Below are 17,550 nucleotides of genomic sequence, written 5' to 3'. Positions count from 1 at the left end.
CTGGTCTGTATGTAACGTGAAGATAATAATGAATAGAAGCAATTTGCTCTATATAGGAGCAACACATACATCACAGACCTTACGACGCTTGCCAATAGAGTAAATCGCAGGAATTGCCTGAGGTCACCAAAGCCTAGCGCACAGACCAACTCCATGGCCTGAGGCCACGGCCCAAACCTACCGACCAGTCTGAGAACATGCGACCCTCAGAGTGGTAAAAACTATCGAGGCAGCTGCGCGATGTAAAAGCGATCGGAATCGATCGTAAAGATTACAGTGTAGTGTATACAGTCGGCCTATCCTACTATGAAAATTTCAGATTTTTTACCCATGATTTGAAGGCGTAGGAATTATGCAAAGATTGCCAGTCGCAGCGATGTTGGCGACCTCTTGACGGACTGGTCGCGGAGGGCTGAGACGGGCGGTGGTGGCCCTGGTGCCTGGCTTGCCGGTGGAAATGCGGCAGAAAAAAAAACCATAGAATTCACGTGACCAGACCTTGCCGACCAGTCGGAAAAGATGCGACCCTCAGAGTGGTAGGATTCGTCGGGAACGTCTATGCGCTGCAAAAGCGAACAGAATTGGTTGAAGGAATTATGTCCTACTCTATACATGCTAAAGACCCTACTGTCTAACTCACTACGTGATACAACATATTTTGAAGGCGTGGGGATTATGCAAAGTTTGTCGATGATGTCCATTTTTCGAGGCCGAGACACAGCTCTGAGGGCGGTGGACATCCCATACAGTCGGAAAATGTGCGACCGTGGGAGTGGTAATTCTCTACGGCAGCCCCTCGCAGTAGGAGCGATTTAGATTGATTGAAAAAATTGTCGTATAATATTGAAAGCAGAATAAAATCTCATGCTTTGAAGATATATGGATTAAGCAAAATTTAGAGCTACTTCCATACAATCGATCTCTAAATACTGACAAATGTCGAAATAGCTCAACGGGCGAATTGCTGTTGATTAAACAGCCCTCCCTGCCAGCTGTTCGGCCATAGCTAGCAGCCCCTAAGCCTGCCATACTCTGTCTGTCCGTGGCCCAGTCTATCCCTACAGCCGCCCCTTTCGAGCACACAGCACGTCAAATGTGGTCTGAAGCTCTGCCTAGAACCCCGTGGGATGCCAAATGGACAACAGGTGGAATGCTGAGGCGTGAAGCATCATGAAATCACTGGAAGACTTCTTTCTGGGTGTGGCCACGGTGCCCGGAGTCGGTTGACACCGGGTTAGGCGCTATATGAGGGTACAGCCTCAAATCTGACTTGCGCCTCCACGCATTTCCAACTTCCCTATACATCGAGAATTCACCATATATGCGGAGTCTCGTGTTTTCAAGATCAATTGGCGCGTGTAGAGAACGGACTTTGATCAGAGAATGCTTTCAGAGGCACCACGGGCCACCCGATCATCTCGATTTCCATGTTGGTCTGCCATATGTATTGGATATTGTCGGGAGTGAGCCAGTCTCTTCGATATCCGAGCGCCTTCCAGAGCTTCGTCCGTAAGATAGTACCGACACAATCCTTGTCGATAGACGTCTTCATCTCCTTTTCTGCCCGCACTAGGACCTCATCTTCAAGATCATCTCGCCTCAAATCTATTCCCATCAAAGCTACTTCCTCCCAAGGTTCAGCTTCATAATCATCATGGCATGGCATCACTGGTTTCAGCTTTGGGAATATCCTGCGCCACTCAGTTACAATGCTCTGGATTCTGTCACAGTGCATCATGCGGCATGGATTCTGGAAAAATATTCCCAATAATATCATGCTTTCTAGCTGTTGAAATGGGTTGACCTCCGTCATCTTGGCAAGCGCCATGGATAGCTCAACACTGGGCAGACAAAGAATGGAGAGTTGCGGGCACAGACGCGCCAAGTCTTGAAGCATTTCATTGCTCATTTGGAATTTCAGGCCCAGGCGAAGAAACTCTACCCGCGGTAGGGCATGTATCAGACGCGAAAACAGGATTTCCGCTTGATATTCTTCCACCGAGTAGATGCAGTCCATTAAGACAAACTCTTGTAAAAGCGGGCAGTCACGAACGATATCCGGAATAGCTGCTAGTGTCTCAATATCCTCGAAACCGATATTGAGGGCCCTAAGATGTTTGCACCTCCCGATAGTTTCGACTAGAGTATGGCCAATATCCAGCATTTCGGAAAGCTGATGTATTCTAAGGATTTGAAGGTCTTCGAAAGTTGGTAATAGTTCCAGCGATTGTTCGTCCCCTTGGCCAAGGGACAGTGCCTTCAATTTAGGCCATGGGTTTCTAAGTCCCTCTTGTGTTAAAGTTGATGATTCCGATATCAAAGACCCCCCCAAAAAGGGCATGTTAAGTGCCAAGGCCATGAGGTTCCGCTGCTGCTGAAGATACGGCAGGATTCTCTCGATGTCGAATCCACGCCTGCCAAGGAATGTTGTTTCAAGATTAAAAAACTGCAAATCACAAGCTTCAAGAAACTCGGAAATGGCATCGACGGAATCATCTTCCCCATTTTGTTCGTAAATTGTAAGGGCTTTAAGATTTCCGAGCTTCGCCTGCGGTATTCAGAGGCCTTTCTTTGAGATAGTGGTAACTTCGGGGATAATACTTACCCGATGTTGATTGCGAAGAAAGTCTTCACAGAAGACAGCAGCAATGGCCAAGAATTCCACAGTTGGGGGAAGAAAAAGGTGTTCAACGTCAGACGTATATGGGCGTGCAATATCGAAAGGAATTGCAAAACTGGTAAGCCCCTTTCCTGGTGGCTGTAGGAGGTTCTCGGTATCTTGGGGATGACGCAATGCCCGACAATTTTCAAAATGACCAGATTTTGGAAGATGAGCATAGTACACTGTGTGTGACGCTGGGGAAATCAGAAGATGCTTCACAAAGGACATGTTGCGCCAGAAGCGCTTTCTTGATGCTACAAAGAGACAATTAAGCGACCCAATGTCCGGTGTGCGGAACCGCATGTCATGTATGGAGCCTTCGTACAGCTTCTTTAAGGCCTCAGAATTCCAAATGCTGTTGACACAGGCGCAGTTCAGAAGGTCTGGAACGCTGTCAACATTGTCAATGACAAGGCCGACAACTTCCTGGGGCAACTGTGGGCTAAACATGTTGGATGCTGCGGCTATCACTGTGATGCGAATTGAGGGGAGCAAATTGCCCTGTTCAAAGACCAGGCACGAAATGGTTTCTTGTTCTCATCTGCACCTTTTTTTCTTCTTTACAATTAGCACAGTGGAACCCCGAGAAGAAAGGAGAAAAGGGATTTATCGGCCAATTAAAAGACCAAATCCCGTGACGCGGATCTGCAGACTGCGCTAACCCGAAACAGATCCGTTATTTCCCCTTCACTGGAACTACACACGTCTCAATCCTGCGGACAGTGGAATACATGGCAAAGGAGCACAAATTCCGCGCCACATCTTGCCTGCTTCCACTCCGCCTGTGGATCGGCAAAAGGCTCTTTGCGGCTGTCGGACCACGTGGAGTCCGAGTCAGTCCTAGCAGATTCATCAAAGGGCCTTGTCCCAGATCAGAGCTAGCAGCCTTGAAATTCGTCGCCGAGCACACAACAGTCCCTGTCCCTAGAATTTTCAATTCTCACCTCTATGATGGGATTTTCTATATTGAAATGGGATATGTCCGTGGGATGAACCTCGAAGAAGCATGGTACTACGGTATCCTGTCGGAGGACCAGAAGAAAAGCATCATTACTGAGGTTTCGGACTACATCAGCCAGCTGCGGAAACTAAACCCCCCACCCCCAAGAAGGAATTTTTGCATCGGCAGAACTTGACAGTGTCTTAGATCACCGAGTTGGATCCCATCCTTTCGGGCCTTTTACCAGTCACGAAGCGTTCCACTCATGCATTCGAGCGGCTGTTCCGATTGAGAACTGCAGCGAAGTAATCGGTACAGAAGTCACCAAATGCCACTCTCGTCATTATCAAAGCTGTTTCACCCATGCAGATATAGCCCCCCGAAATATCATGGTCGATAACGGTAAGGTCTCTGCGATCGTTGATTGGCAATTTGGCGGCTGGTACCCAGAATATTGGGAGTATACGAAGGCACACTACGCTCAGATAGATCGGCCAGAGTGGTTTAACAGATTAGAAAATGCCATGGAGAGGTATGATGACGAGCTTAACGCGGAAAGGATTCTCTGGAGCCGATTGGACGAGCCACAACTTCTTTTGCGAGGGAAAGAGCATCTGATCCTGAGCCCGGATCGTGTCTGACAGCGTCGAGAAATTGAGATCTGAGGTGTTTCGCAAGCCACAAACGCCGACCGGTGTGATCGATCCTGGCGGGCGTAGTCGTGGCTCTTTTCACGCGCTCATCCGCGTAAGCAACCGACTCGTCCATGAACCGATCGATGTCGACTGCTCTGGGGGACCGTTCCCCGGAAACTTGCAATGGCAGCTTTTGTCTACATGACACTGTTTTTCTCCAATAAAGCACCTATTGGGAAATTGTAATCGCTATAAAAAGGTCGTGAATGCCCGGGAGGCAAGGTTTCATCGTTCACTTAGTCAAGGGAAAAGGCTTAGGCATGTTGATTGGTCGTTATTATTCCGAGACCAGCCACTTCTACGTACCCCTGCCCCAACCACCTCTTTCACTTGTCTTTATGTTTTAAAGCAGTTTCTCGGTGTTCTGTATACCATAATCTAATTCTGAAAAAGATGTTGGGCCCAGATGTTGCTTCCAGTAAACCAACATGCCGTCTCGAGCTCAAATCATACTCCGAGAACCAGGACTATCTGGCAGAAGGGAAGACGGAGCCCCATAGTCGCTCGCAGACTTTAATCTACCACGTTGAAGACAACATATGGTGGGTAAAAGTGACTCTGCTGGGTACCATCTCTGGCCTCGGAAATCTCGAAAAGCAACCTGCTTCAAAGCGGGAGCGACGTGAGGTATTCCAAAGCTTCATTAAACGAATTCACTACAAATCACTGCCTCTCTTCGCCGACACCGTGACCGAGATTATACTGGGAGAATGTGCAGAAACGACGGACCTACAAGTCGAGTTCATATTAGATGAAACCACTAAATCGGCCAAAAAGACGGGCCCACCCTTAAGATGCAGGGTGCGAGAAGATCCTCTCCGAATTGTCTATCATTTGTGCAAGTAGTTCCCCTCTTTTCAGAAAATCAACAACGATGAATTAACAGGAGTTACGGAAATCAAAGATGGAGTGTTCTGGGTAAACAACAACGGGATGCGATATGTTCCCAAGATCGTAAACCGTCCTTTTTACCAACCTCGCGACACGGAAGTCATTCGAAGGGAGCAGGAGAACCTCAAGGAATTTACGGGTGTGCCAAATATTGTGCAGGCAACGGGGGTTGCAGTATCTACAAACCCCTACAAGACTTCAAGGGGGAGCGATGGCCCACTATTCATAACTGGGATTCTACTCGAGGCCTATGCCGGAGGGTCGTTGCAGCAAGTGCTCAACGAGCACCGTCTTGCTGAGTATCCTTGGAAGCAGTGGGCCGTTCAGATCGGAACTGCTATAAATAGCCTTCATGAGGCAAAGAAAGCACATATGGATATAAAATGTCGTTCTTGACGCCGAGGGAAATGCAGTGCTGATCGACATCAGTGGCATTGGCGGGATCACCCATGAATGGTGTGCACCGGAAATCCGAAATGAGATATCTCCCTTTGATCTTCCATTTGAGCAGCGCTGGCTAAATGATGTTTGGGCCTATGGAAAACTTCTATCTGCGATCGCATCCCAAGCAGGAGATGGCTCATATGCCAAAGCTCTGAGCCAGGTTGCGGACTGTTTAATGAGCGATTTCGAGACACGCATGAGTTTATTAAGTGCAATCTCGCGTCTCGAAGAGGCCGTGGATTAGACAGGATTTGATTTAGCAGAGCTTGATGTAGAACTTAATTATCATCTTGATCAATATCGTCTTTGTTACATCCGCTGTAAAGCCTAGCGCCTGATTGCACTGTCAGGACCTGGCCAAACGAGACGAATGTTACAGCACATACCTGGTCCCTCCACGTTCGCCCCTCCAGGCGTTAATTTGGGTTTTTTTTGCGCGTAGCATCTGCTGTATCCTGACTCTTTAAGAATCCGGGAAATTGTCCGACGGGATAGAGGGGTATGAATCGTTTGACGTAGCTGGTCGTAGGTAATAGAAGGATCTTTCTTAATCAAGCGTATAATCAATCGCTTATCTCGATCGCTTGAAAGTTCCGGACGTCCCGATCGCCTGCGTGACTTGAAATTTTGCTTTTCATCAGCTCTTCGAATTGTCGTCTAGATTGTTTGAAGAGGTCGCTGTAACTCTTTGGCAATTTGAGCGACTTTGGCGCCGTTGTTGAAGGCTTCTTGTATGTAGGCTCTTTCTTCTGATTTCAGTTCACACTTGCGTCTTGTATTATTGCTGGATGGCTTCGTTGGGGGCTTCTTTGGAGACATGGTGGGTGATTGAAAGAACGAGGTTTTTTGACGCGTTGCGGGAAGTTAGCGTGTTTATTCAGACTTTTGGCTTCAACAACCTTGGCAGAGTTTTTGATACTATTTATTCGAGGAAGTATTGATCATTTCTCATAATCTCAAATTATGCCATTAAGTATTTGCGGAGCCATTGGATGAGTTGATGTCAGAAATACACAATCATAATTCAAGCAGCTTATCAATTGGATAATTGTCGTCGAAGCTGTCTTTATCCTCGCTGCAATGGTCGTTCTTGAGCCTTACGAGATCGTCCATTTCGCGCCGCTGTTCTTGGTCCAAAAGCTGGATGTGTTCTTCCAGTGAAGTAAAGGCTCCAGAATACCGCTTGTTGATGAATGTCCAATAGATTTCATCGAACATGGAACTGTATCTCGCCGCTAGGCATACCCAAAATAGCCCAGATTCCATGGAATGTTCCATCCGGTGGGAAAGACGCTGCGTTTCAGAGAGGACGCCTTGTTCTATCAATCTATCTTCCCGATCACTCAAGACTTCCAAAAAGACCCGAAGCCTGGGCATATAACGAGCAAGGAACTCGTTGAGACCGCCCTCCCAGTCCTCTGGGCTTTGCAACAGGAGCCACCAAGGAGCCACATATGTAAACTCAGCAGGCGCAGCATATGTGAACTCCCAGTCAATAGCTCCTGAGACACGCAAGGCACGAGAGGCGGTATCAAGGTGTATAAGGATGTTTGAAGGACGAAAGTCGTCGCAATATAACCGAAACGGGCCTTGAGAATTTTCGGTGCAAAGTCTCTTCGTAATATCAAGAAATAAACAGCGAGCGGTGAATTTCTTCCGGCAGTCCTCTTCGCTGCTAACGGCATCTCGTTGCTGTAACCGAGGATGAGAGAAATGTTGCATAGCAAGCGCTTCAAAATAGTCCGCGGCCGACCTGAAGGTGTGCGAGGGAAATGCTTCTTCAGGTAAATTTGCAGATGCCATCAACTCGTTCATGTTGAAGGTGAGGGGTCGCCTAGTAATAGAAAAGCGTCCTTCGTTTTCTTCGAGAGCACCAACAGCCTCAAATTCACACTTGGATAATTCGAGAATAAGTACGGCGATTTCGCCATACGCCTGCTTCAAGCTCCGATCCCTTATTTGCGGGTTCAAGACTGGCCTTCCTTCTGTCGAGGGATCTGCAAGGAGTTGTGATAGTGGCATTCCTTCGAGAAATGACATAACGATATAAGGACCCGCCCAGCAGATACCAGAACCTAACACCTCAGGAACAGGTATCGATTTGAGATTGAGGACCTGTATCGACGTAATATTTTCCCCAGTGTCGCCGGCCTTGGTCCACTTGGGCCCGTCATTACCAGATGCTGGACGTCGGACTTTCACCAGATGAGTGAGGTCACTGAATGTATTAAAGGCATAGGTAAGTTACCATGTATCATGTGTCCCTCAATATCGCTAACTATCAAAGGGCGAAACCATTGCCAGTAGAATACAGTGGCTCTTTCTTAACTTCATGAATGCCCGTCGATCCAGAGGATACCATACCAGCCCCAAAAGTAAGCTTTAATTGAGTCTGGCATAGTATATGACAGAAACCCCCAGGACCTGTAGATACGCAGATTTATCTTGATAGTACGGGTACGATAAAGCAACTTTCACGTTCCTCAACGATGGTTGCATACAAAGTCGGGACTACCCGGGCAGTTCATCTAGCTTTATCCTTCAATCTCGGGGTAGATACTGCGAACACTAGCTCGAAATCTATCTACTTCGGTGATTCAATACCCCGAGTTGTGCACAGCAGGGGGTTCAACTGAGTTTAACCGCAGCAGTCGTCCTTGCTCGGGGCCTTATGAGGCGACTGTCTTCTGACGGCTGCATCGCTCGGTATAAAATTAGATTAAGCTCGCGGCATCTGAACCTTAGGGTGTTGTCTATTTGCACTATGCTTTTGACGTCCTATCTAGTGTAGTAGATATGTATTCACTGATTCTAGTCGTTTCTTAGCCAAAATTCGTAGGGTAGTGGTACTATATATTTGGGCCGAGTAAGTGGGTGAGGTATTTGTATGTGAATCTCTGGCTATATTCTAATGTAGCACATGGCAGTGTTAATCCAATTCACCCTTGAGCTATCAACTTGAGTGTCAACCCGCACAATGTAGAGGACCTTGACAATTATAGATCATTCCCAAACAGGACGCCGACGGGTATGCACGGGCCGCCAGAACCGGGATGGTTGCCAGGGTATGCAGGCGCCCCGAAAGGTCGGCCTGCAAGGTTTCAGGCTTGGTTTGAGGCGATCTTTCGAAAACCGAAGCCATTTATCCGTTCCTGGGAGTCGTGCACCTTCCACCATGGAACCGATCGATCCCCTGAATCAATCCCAGATATCCATCCAGCTCACCCGTGGAAACGAACCGAAGAATCAACCCCAGATTGTGAATTAGCCGGTCGGAGCAAAACCGACTGGGAAATTACCCGTGCGGGTAAATGGGTGGGCCGCGGCTGTGATTGGTCGACGGCTGACGTAAGAGAGGGGGTGGGGCAGAACGGCCAACGGAGGAATGTCGGCCGACATGACATCATCTAATTCCACCAGTCAGCGTGCGCCATTCGAGTACAGGAGGCCTTGCATGCAGCTGCAAGATGTACGCAGTATGGCAAGACATAGGGAAGGCAACATAGGAATATAGATGTGGTCGAATGGCGGAGAACTGGTCCGTCAATGTGGACAGCTGTCAAGATCAATGTCCACCCCCAACAGAAGCGTCAAGAGAATCGGGAATCTGGACCCCCGGGGAACGCTCTCCAAACGGGCAATCCCACGCACTGCCCCACCGAGGGGTACCTGGCGGGGTAGAATCATCGAGATGGGGGTCACCCTGAGAGCGAAGGGAACTATTGGCACGCGTTGCATTGCGTCTTTTAGACCCCGCCGGAGAAATTGACTCCAGACTGTTATTTTTATTGCTGCTCTTTTCCTCCTGCTCGGTTCTTTTCCTCTTCTCTTTTTTCCTCATCTCCCTCTGCTCTTCATCTGTCCCCTTTCCATCCTCCATCCATCTCCATCAACATGTCTCTCGGCAAGACCTTCACTCTCAACACCGGTGCTAAGATCCCGTATGTAACCCGGGGACTTCAATTGAGCCAGACTAACGTCGTATAGCACCCTGGGATTCGGCACCTGGCAGTCCGCCCCCGGTGAGGTCGGTGAGGCCGTCTACCACGCCCTGAAGGCTGGTTACCGTCATCTGGTAAGTCGATCACGTCAATTTGACTTTGAACACCCGCTAACAGACCTAGGATCTGGCTACTATGTAGGTCACAACATCGCCTGCCACCCGACTCCGTACTGACCCTCCAAAGCTATCAGAACCAGCGCGAAGTCGCCGAGGGTATCAAGCGTGCCTACAAGGACGTTCCCGGCCTCAAGCGTGAGGACATCTTCATCGTATGCAACCGTTAGCCCAGTCCAATACTCGTTCTAATCAGCTGCAGACCTCCAAGCTGTGGAACAGCCAGCACCACCCCGACGATGTCGAGAAGGCTCTTGACGAGTGTCTTGCCGAGCTCGAGCTGGACTACCTCGACGTATGCGTCCCAATCCTGTCTGACAGACTCGGTCTAACCTATGTAGCTCTACCTCGTCCACTGGCCCGTCACCTTCAAGCGCGGCGACAACTACTTCCCCCTGATTGCCAACAGCACCGTCAAGGGCGGGGACGTCGACATCGAAGATGGCGTCTCCATCGTCGACACCTGGAAGGCCATGACCAAGCTGCCCAAGTCCAAGGCCCGCGCCGTCGGTGTCTCCAACCACCGCAAGGAGCACGTACGTCGCCTGCCACCCTCCCATTGGATCCAATACTGACCACCACCAGATCGAGGCCCTCATCCAGGCCACCGGCGTCGTCCCCGCCGCCAACCAGATCGAGCGTCACCCCGTTCTCCAGAGCAACGACCTGATCGAGTACTGCAAGGAGAAGGGCATCCACATCACCGCCTACTCTGTAAGCCCATCCCCTCTCCTATCTTCCCAACCCTCAAAAAACAAAGCTAACGAACCAGGCCTTCGGTAACAACGGCTTCGGCGTCCCCCTCCTCATCAACCGCCCCGAGATCAAGGAAGTCGCCGAGTCCGCGGCCAAGCGTCTCGGCCAGCCCGTCAGCGGCGCGCACGTCATCCTCGCCTGGTCCCAGGTTGGCGGCCACAGTGTCATCCCCAAGTCCGTCACGCCGTCGCGTATCGCCGACAACTTCAAGGAGATCGAGCTCACTGCCGAGGAGGTCGCCAAGGTGTCGGAGCTGGGCAAGGACCGTCGTCGCTACAACACCCCGTACGTTGCCAACGTGCCTCGCTGGGATGTGGACATCTTCGGCGAGGACGATGAGAAGCCTGCCACCCACAAGGTGGTGGTTTAGGTCTAGTGCTGGTCACTTGGATGTGTTATGATAGTGGGGATGGTTGTTTTGTCTATATAGCGGGATGTGATAAAATACATGAGAGATGATTAATATCATGGTTCTTGATTGGTTGTAGCTGAATGTGCTAGTATGTACATGACAGCTCGGTGTGTAGAGCTTCCGATGAGATGTGCCCCCATTATATCCCGGGTGTAGGTCGAAATGGCAACATGAGTAAGCCACAAGAACCACCAGGGACAATCATAAAATCATACGAGTCGGAATAGGACGCGTTCTGCATCCTGCTGGATTCCGATTTGTAATAACGATTCGTAATACAGGATGCGGAAGCCTGTTCCGCCCCATCCATCTGTCACCTATATAGCTGCATCCTCTTCCCAATGGATACCTGCCATCTACCCCGGATTCTACACTCCACACCTCCATCAGTTGTACACTCCAGCAACACCAACTATCAAAATGTCTCCCCAGTCCACCAAACAATGGCTCCTCACCCACAAACCCCTCTCAACCCCAATTGTCCCCAACACCTCCACCACCAACACCAAGAACGAACCCCAAACCTTCACCCTAACCACCACTCCCCTCCCCACTCTAACCAAATCTCAAGCCCTGATCAAAACAATCTACATCTCCAACGACCCCGCCCAGCGCGGCTGGATCTCCGCCACCGCTGATCCTCTCCGTCTCTACGTCCCCCCCATCGAGCTCAACGCCGTGATGGCCTCCACCGGCATCGGGGAAGTCATTGCCTCAGGCAACGAAAAGGCCCTACCCCCCGGGAAACGGGTCTTCGCGCGCACAGGCTGGAGCGAGTACACCGTTGTCGAGATCGCCGAGTGTGCGGTGATCGAGAGTCTGCCGGGGCTCAGGGATAGTCATTTTCTGGGGGCGTTTGGGTTGCCTGGCCTTACGGCTTATTATGGGTTGTTTGAGGTGGTGAAGGTGAAGGGGGAGGATAGTGTGGTTGTTAGTGGGGCGGCGGGCGCGGTGGGGAGTATGGTGGTGCAGATTGCGAAGAGGGTCGTTGGGTGTAAGAGGGTGAGTTTTTATTTCCCTTATTTTATTTTGGTGAATGGCGGGAGGTGGGATGAGTTAGAATGGGATGTGCTAATGGGTTTGGGATGGTAGGTGATTGGAATTGCAGGGTCCGATGAGAAATGTCGTTGGGTCGAGAAGCTCGGCGCAGATGTGTGTATCAATTATCGGAAGGAGTCGTTCGAGGAGGATCTGATCCGCGAGACAGACGGGTTTGTGGAGGTTTACTTCGGTGAGTTAGATACCATGCCGCAGATGAACTATAGGTGGAAAGGGCTAATGCGTGATCTAGATAATGTTGGCGGGAAGATCCTGGACCTCATGCTCTTGAGGGTTAAGCGATATGGACGCATCGCGGCTTGGTATGTTCTTCCTGGTCCTGTCTGAATGCCGAAATTGACGGTTATAGCGGCACGATTGCGAACTACAACAGAGACGATGATCCTGTGGGATTGAAGAACTTCTACGTATGTATTCCTTCCGCCTTCTATAACCAGTCTCCGGATCTTGAATTAAAGCTAACAAGACTAGGAGGTGATATCCAACCGCATCAGCATCCATGGCTTCCTGATCTTCGACTACTTCCACAAAATTACCGAGGCAAGGGAGGCACTGGTGCAGGCGTGGAAAGACGGGAAGATCGAGGTCGACGATGCTACGGAGACGGTCGTGCAGGCGAAAATCGAAGACGTCCCGGCGGTGTGGATGCGGTTGTTCGACGGCCGGAATACGGGCAAGTTGACGACTGAGATTGTCTAGTACGGTTATGATTTATGCCGAATGATTGAGTGACAGCACGTGTTGGATGTGTGGATATGGCAATGTCTTCTAGTTGGGCTAAGAGGTAAATGCATATATAGCAGCTCTTTCAAGACGGCAAGAAATAGTTCATTATCCATTTCCATAGAAACCAAACCTATCACCGAATAGTATACCCCCCATCAACACGAATATCAGCCCCATTAATCATCCCACTCGAGTCCTATCAACATTAGCAAAACCATCCCATACTAAAACCATAAACACAACTTACCTGGCACAAGAAAACCGCCGCATCCGCCACCTCCTCCGGCAACGCAAACTTCCCCGTCGGGATATTCTTCAAGAATGCCTCTCGAACCGAGTCCTCGCCCCAGGCCTTCTTCCCCAGCGCCGTCCACGCCACCGTCGGCGAAACACTATTCGTCGTAATCCCGCGACCTCCCCACTCAGAGGCCATGCTGCGCGTGAGACCAAGCAAAGCCGCCTTGGATGCACAGTACGCGCCATGCCGATGTAATGCAACATGGGCAGCCTGGGACGCAATGTTAACGATCCGTCCAGGAGCAGGCGGGCTGGTCGAGGACTCCGCGGCTTTCGAGGCAGCAAAGTAGAGTTTCGCAAATGCTTGAGAGCAGAGCATAGGCCCTAGGACGTTCGTGGTGAGATGTTTCGTGGTTTCGTCGGGCGGGGTGAGTTCCATGTCGCTGAGAGAGACGTAGCCAGCGGTGTTGACGAGGATGCTGGGGAAGACGCGATCGGAGACAGAGGATGAAGACGGCGATATCATTTCTGTCTCGAGCGTGGTGAAGGCCGATTGCACGGACTCTGGTGACGTGATGTCGCATTCGTAGGCGCGGATCTCATCGCGGTTGTGAGTGGCGCCGTAGCCTTCTGAGAGGAGCTGGTCTCGCCGAGAGGCCTCGAATGGCGCGTACAGAACGGCCAGGCGGGCTCCTTGTTCGCGGAGTCGCTTGCCGATGCTGGAGCCGAGGCCGCCTAATGGTTTGTGAGCGATTGGACTGTTAGATCTGTTTGGGACATACCTAGACCTCCAGGGAGGATCGCTAATCTACGAGCAAAGGCCATTGCACGAGATCTGGGAGGGATGTGAGGGGAAGTTGAGGAGTTGACGAGAATCCGGGGTTGTGTTGGGGCCTCGGCGCCTGAGGATGACGTCAGACCAGCCCGCGGTGTCCTCAGGCAGCAACAGAGTACTATTTCTGGTATCGAAGGTTCTCGCAGCCATTAGTATAGTCAACATTGATGATTCCGCTCGCAAGGGATGAGATAAGGATAAGGATCCTTTCCAGCACGTCAAGTCACTTCGTGTAACTACTCCACAAATTACTACCGAAACTAAGGGTAGAAAGCGCGTCACTATATCTTATGTCCTTTTTTAACCGCCCGAGAAAAGCTGTCCTGAATAGCCGAGCTTATTATATACCGAATCAGTCGGCTAAACAGGCTTGTTGGGGTATCATAAGCAGGATGACGGTTCTTGAGCTGCACATTTGAGCTGAAATTGGTCTTGATGCCACCCGGGGCAACCACCAAAAGTTTGATTCCCCAGCTGGGGTCCACCTCTTGGGCAAATATCCACCGAGCGCAAACTTGCTATGTTCAGATCAGTACGCGATCACTACCTAAGCGACAGGATGTGACGTACCCAGCGTGATAGAATGAGCTGCCTGGGAATGTCAAGTAACCGCCAATGGAGGAAGCTTGAACGATACACTTCTCTAAAAATACAACCGCCTCTTGGGTGATTTGGACTAGGAGAGTTTCCATTTAAACCTGAGCATCCGATTTAGATATAGCTTCGGTGTCTCTTATAAGGGCGTATCCTGTGTTGTTGATCACCACGTCAAGCAGACCAAACTTCGCCACGGTAGCGGAGAGGGCGTCCAGAATAGCCTGTCTATATATAACATCAAGTCTGAGTTTCAGAACGTTTACATCATTGGGAAGATAGGAGAGTGTGTCAACATTGCGGGTAGTGGCCACAATACTATAGCCGGCCACATAGATAGTGCTAGCTAGGGACTTCCCTACTCCAGAGGAGAAGCCAGTAACTACATGTAATTAGCCTCAATGTGTATCGCCTTCTTTCTTTGCATGCACGTACCAAACCAAGCAATACCCGAGTCTAATATTTCGGATCAGGTGGATGATATCAGTCCTTTGACAGTTTTCGCAAGAGAAGGGATTAAGCAGTTTGAAAATCTGTTAGAAACCCGACAAAGTCTCGGTTTCACGTATCGGTGGTGAGGCCCGGCTGTTCGGCCGATGAAGTCGTCGGCCGAAAGTTGGAAATAGCACCAGCGGAGTTAGGCGGATATAACAGGCCTTCGCCATATCAGCAACTTCCCGAGGCTTAGGGCCGTGCATAGATTTATGTTCTTTATTGAATTACCAAACGAAGAGTCATGAATAGGCCGTGGGACTTTAAACAAAGTCTGGGGATGCAATTACAGGAGATGGATCCCCTCTGCTATCTGCAGCAAGTTGGCCTCACATTGAGCCTGTTACCTGCGAAAGGCTCAACCGTCCAGTGGACTGCAGTTCAAGGATAGTTTAACACGCCCCCTAATGGGCGTGCACACCCAAGTCCATCGTTGTGTCCCATGACTCGATCTTTTAGTGAATGATGGGGATTATCTAGCAGCATTATGCATTCAGCTACTTTGTATATAAAGTTGGGAAAAGCGCTTTAGGCTGGACTGTACAACTGAATAAACACCACCATGACTATATCCAAACCTGTGTTGCCTTGTCTCCGCTGATAGAGCCGTGTCAATCTTTAATATGTTTACCCGATCTTTCACGAGAACTAGACTCTGGATTGTGAGCGTGCTAGCAATGAAGTATGTGTATTCCTATCTGCGAGAACAAGATATCCCTAGCTATAAAAAAGCCACTATAGGCGGCACTAAACTATATTAGATAATAGAAGCAAGGGAAGAGCGCTAAGTATAATTAACACCCCTTATACTCAGAGTAATGAAGTCCGAGTAATTATTAAAATAAGAAATAAAATATCAAAATTTGTGATAAAAATTAATAAAATAATTACTATAAAAAATAATATATAAAAAGTAATTAAATAAACAGAAAAAGCAACTTTTAAATATAAAATTTAATAAATAATTTGATAAAAGCTAATTATTTCTCTAAATTAATAAAAAACTATTTTTAATAATAGTTTTATAAAGCTATCAGCGGCCTGATAATTAGTCTTTATATAAGAAAATTTAATAGTACCGGATTAAACTTATTCATATAAAAAATAATATTAAATATTAATATACTTTAAATAAACATAAAATTTAAAATTCTTTATAAAAATAATAATACTCTAATTATCCGCATAAATTATTATAAAAATAAAGATAAAAATATTAATAATATTATAATAATAAATATCTATTTCAGAAAAAAAAATAAATCTAGATAAGTTCCTAAACTATATAAAATTAAAAAATATACTTAAATTTAATAAAAAAGAGAAATATAATTATTGTCACGGTGCAGACCTGAAGGCACCGCCAAACCCACCAGAACCAGATAGAACTGCCAAGCCGGAAGAACCTGTCCCCAACCCTAAGCCCCTGACTGTTTAAAAACCTGAATACTAGAGATTTTATTATAGCTCCCTGAGCTATATCTTGTTTATTATCCTATATATAATTTAATTATAATAATAATTAAAGATTTTATAAACTTAGCTTATTTAATCTAGCTAGATTACTTGCCCTATCTGTCTTTACTATATTAACTTTATTAACCTGCTAGCCCGCGCCTTAATATTATATAGCTTTTATTTATAAAGCTAGTACTTATCTAATATACCTAAAATTTTAAAGCCTTTATTTTTCCTTAAGAATCTTAAACTATTTATTTAATATATTATTAAATATATTAAGAAATAATATACTTATTATAACTAGATTTATATATTTATAATAAATATTAATATTAACTAAAAATATTTCCGCCAGGAAATCTCCTATCTTTAATAAAATATAAATATTACTACACGAATTATTATTCTTTAAGTAGATTATAAAAAAAATTTAAATTTTAAATTTATCCAGGCCCTAGCTGATAAAAATATAATAATCTAAAAATAAAACCGCGCGATCTGTCAAGGCGCGGGCTGGCGGGTTGGTAGAGTTGGTACAGCAGGGGCAGGCAGGGCAGGTGGTCTGGCTAGATCAGGCGGGCTAGGTTCATAAGGTCTTTAATTATTACTATAGTTAGACTATATATAAGATAATAAATAAAATATAGTTTAAAGAGCTATAATAAAATCTCTAATATTTAAATTTTTAAATAATTAGGGGCTTAAGATTAAAAACAAGTTTTTCTGGCTTAATAATTTTATTTAGTTCTGGTAGATTTAGTGGTATCTTTAGATTTATATTATAATAATATATCCTTTTTTTATAACTAAGCTCTATTAAGGCTAAAAAAGGCCAGACTTATTAGAGTACTAGTAATAATAATTCTAGATAATTTATTTAATATATTCTAGATAACTAGCAGGCTCAGTAGTAAAATCTATATATTTAACCTACTTTATAATATATATTAGGCGAGGGCAGCCACGGCCGTGATAGTCCCAGAATAAGTTAAAAATATCTTTAATCTCTTACTCCTCAAGTTTATTAACTGTCACGGTGCAGACCTGAAGGCAACGCCAAACCCACCAGAACCAGATGGAACTGCTAAGCCGGAAGAACCTGTCCCCGACCCTAAGCCCCTGATTACTTAAAAATCTAAATACTAAAGATCTTATTATAGCTTCTTAAGCTATATTTTATTTATTATCCTGTATATAGTCTGATTATAGTAATAATTAAAGACCTTATA

General features: G+C 47.2%; 9 protein-coding genes across 9 annotated transcripts; 4 read left to right on the top strand and 5 right to left on the bottom strand.

The window, feature by feature from the left end:
* Nucleotides 1-922: 922 nt before the first annotated feature.
* Nucleotides 923-3,214, bottom strand: P170DRAFT_510410 (uncharacterized protein). The gene is made up of 2 exons (XM_024854778.1): nt 2,606-3,214; nt 923-2,548 (listed from the first exon to the last, which is right to left on the bottom strand). The coding sequence occupies exons 1-2, from the start codon at nt 3,110-3,112 to the stop codon at nt 1,346-1,348; spliced, it is 1,710 nt and encodes a 569-aa protein (XP_024702895.1). The 5' UTR covers nt 3,113-3,214; the 3' UTR covers nt 923-1,345.
* A 179-nt stretch (nt 3,215-3,393) lies between these two features.
* On the top strand, nt 3,394-4,243 carry P170DRAFT_456429 (aminoglycoside phosphotransferase family protein; the record flags this gene model as incomplete). The annotated part of the gene is made up of 2 exons (XM_024851618.1): nt 3,394-3,679; nt 3,771-4,243. 2 exons carry the CDS (start codon nt 3,394-3,396, stop codon nt 4,241-4,243), a joined length of 759 nt encoding a protein of 252 aa, XP_024702894.1.
* A 447-nt stretch (nt 4,244-4,690) lies between these two features.
* Nucleotides 4,691-5,876, top strand: P170DRAFT_447531 (uncharacterized protein; the record flags this gene model as incomplete). Its single annotated transcript, XM_024850883.1, has 3 exons — nt 4,691-5,098; nt 5,144-5,509; nt 5,592-5,876. The coding sequence occupies 3 exons, from the start codon at nt 4,691-4,693 to the stop codon at nt 5,874-5,876; spliced, it is 1,059 nt and encodes a 352-aa protein (XP_024702893.1).
* A 647-nt stretch (nt 5,877-6,523) lies between these two features.
* On the bottom strand, nt 6,524-8,160 carry P170DRAFT_496393 (uncharacterized protein; the record flags this gene model as incomplete). The annotated part of the gene is made up of 3 exons (XM_024854096.1): nt 6,524-6,550; nt 6,734-7,747; nt 8,134-8,160. 3 exons carry the CDS (start codon nt 8,158-8,160, stop codon nt 6,524-6,526), a joined length of 1,068 nt encoding a protein of 355 aa, XP_024702892.1.
* A 960-nt stretch (nt 8,161-9,120) lies between these two features.
* On the bottom strand, nt 9,121-9,576 carry P170DRAFT_194920 (uncharacterized protein). The gene has a single exon (XM_024842729.1). The coding sequence runs from the start codon at nt 9,510-9,512 to the stop codon at nt 9,198-9,200; it is 315 nt and encodes a 104-aa protein (XP_024702891.1). The 5' UTR covers nt 9,513-9,576; the 3' UTR covers nt 9,121-9,197.
* On the top strand, nt 9,415-10,987 carry akr1 (putative aldehyde reductase (AKR1)). Its single transcript, XM_024849359.1, has 8 exons — nt 9,415-9,573; nt 9,620-9,707; nt 9,757-9,770; nt 9,820-9,904; nt 9,952-10,044; nt 10,091-10,285; nt 10,335-10,463; nt 10,522-10,987. The coding sequence occupies exons 1-8, from the start codon at nt 9,527-9,529 to the stop codon at nt 10,873-10,875; spliced, it is 1,005 nt and encodes a 334-aa protein (XP_024702890.1). The 5' UTR covers nt 9,415-9,526; the 3' UTR covers nt 10,876-10,987.
* Nucleotides 10,988-11,283: 296 nt separating this feature from the next.
* On the top strand, nt 11,284-12,813 carry P170DRAFT_409780 (MDR family NADP-dependent oxidoreductase). Its single transcript, XM_024846810.1, has 5 exons — nt 11,284-11,919; nt 12,010-12,148; nt 12,209-12,278; nt 12,326-12,383; nt 12,448-12,813. Exons 1-5 carry the CDS (start codon nt 11,338-11,340, stop codon nt 12,673-12,675), a joined length of 1,077 nt encoding a protein of 358 aa, XP_024702889.1. The 5' UTR covers nt 11,284-11,337; the 3' UTR covers nt 12,676-12,813.
* Nucleotides 12,657-14,031, bottom strand: P170DRAFT_194832 (putative short-chain dehydrogenase/reductase). The gene is made up of 3 exons (XM_024842727.1): nt 13,722-14,031; nt 12,950-13,674; nt 12,657-12,898 (listed from the first exon to the last, which is right to left on the bottom strand). The coding sequence occupies exons 1-3, from the start codon at nt 13,762-13,764 to the stop codon at nt 12,836-12,838; spliced, it is 831 nt and encodes a 276-aa protein (XP_024702888.1). The 5' UTR covers nt 13,765-14,031; the 3' UTR covers nt 12,657-12,835.
* On the bottom strand, nt 13,917-14,591 carry P170DRAFT_194898 (uncharacterized protein). The gene is made up of 3 exons (XM_024842728.1): nt 14,345-14,591; nt 14,062-14,292; nt 13,917-14,004 (listed from the first exon to the last, which is right to left on the bottom strand). The coding sequence occupies exons 1-2, from the start codon at nt 14,464-14,466 to the stop codon at nt 14,127-14,129; spliced, it is 288 nt and encodes a 95-aa protein (XP_024702887.1). The 5' UTR covers nt 14,467-14,591; the 3' UTR covers nt 13,917-14,004; nt 14,062-14,126.
* Between the last annotated feature and the right edge of the window lie 2,959 nt (nt 14,592-17,550).

The sequence above is a fragment of the Aspergillus steynii genome (genome assembly GCF_002849105.1).
Source record: "Aspergillus steynii IBT 23096 chromosome Unknown P170scaffold_5, whole genome shotgun sequence".
Classification (NCBI taxonomy): Eukaryota; Fungi; Ascomycota; class Eurotiomycetes; order Eurotiales; family Aspergillaceae; genus Aspergillus; species Aspergillus steynii.
Note: the sequence above shows the minus strand (reverse complement) of the source record. Positions and strands in the feature narration are given on the sequence as shown.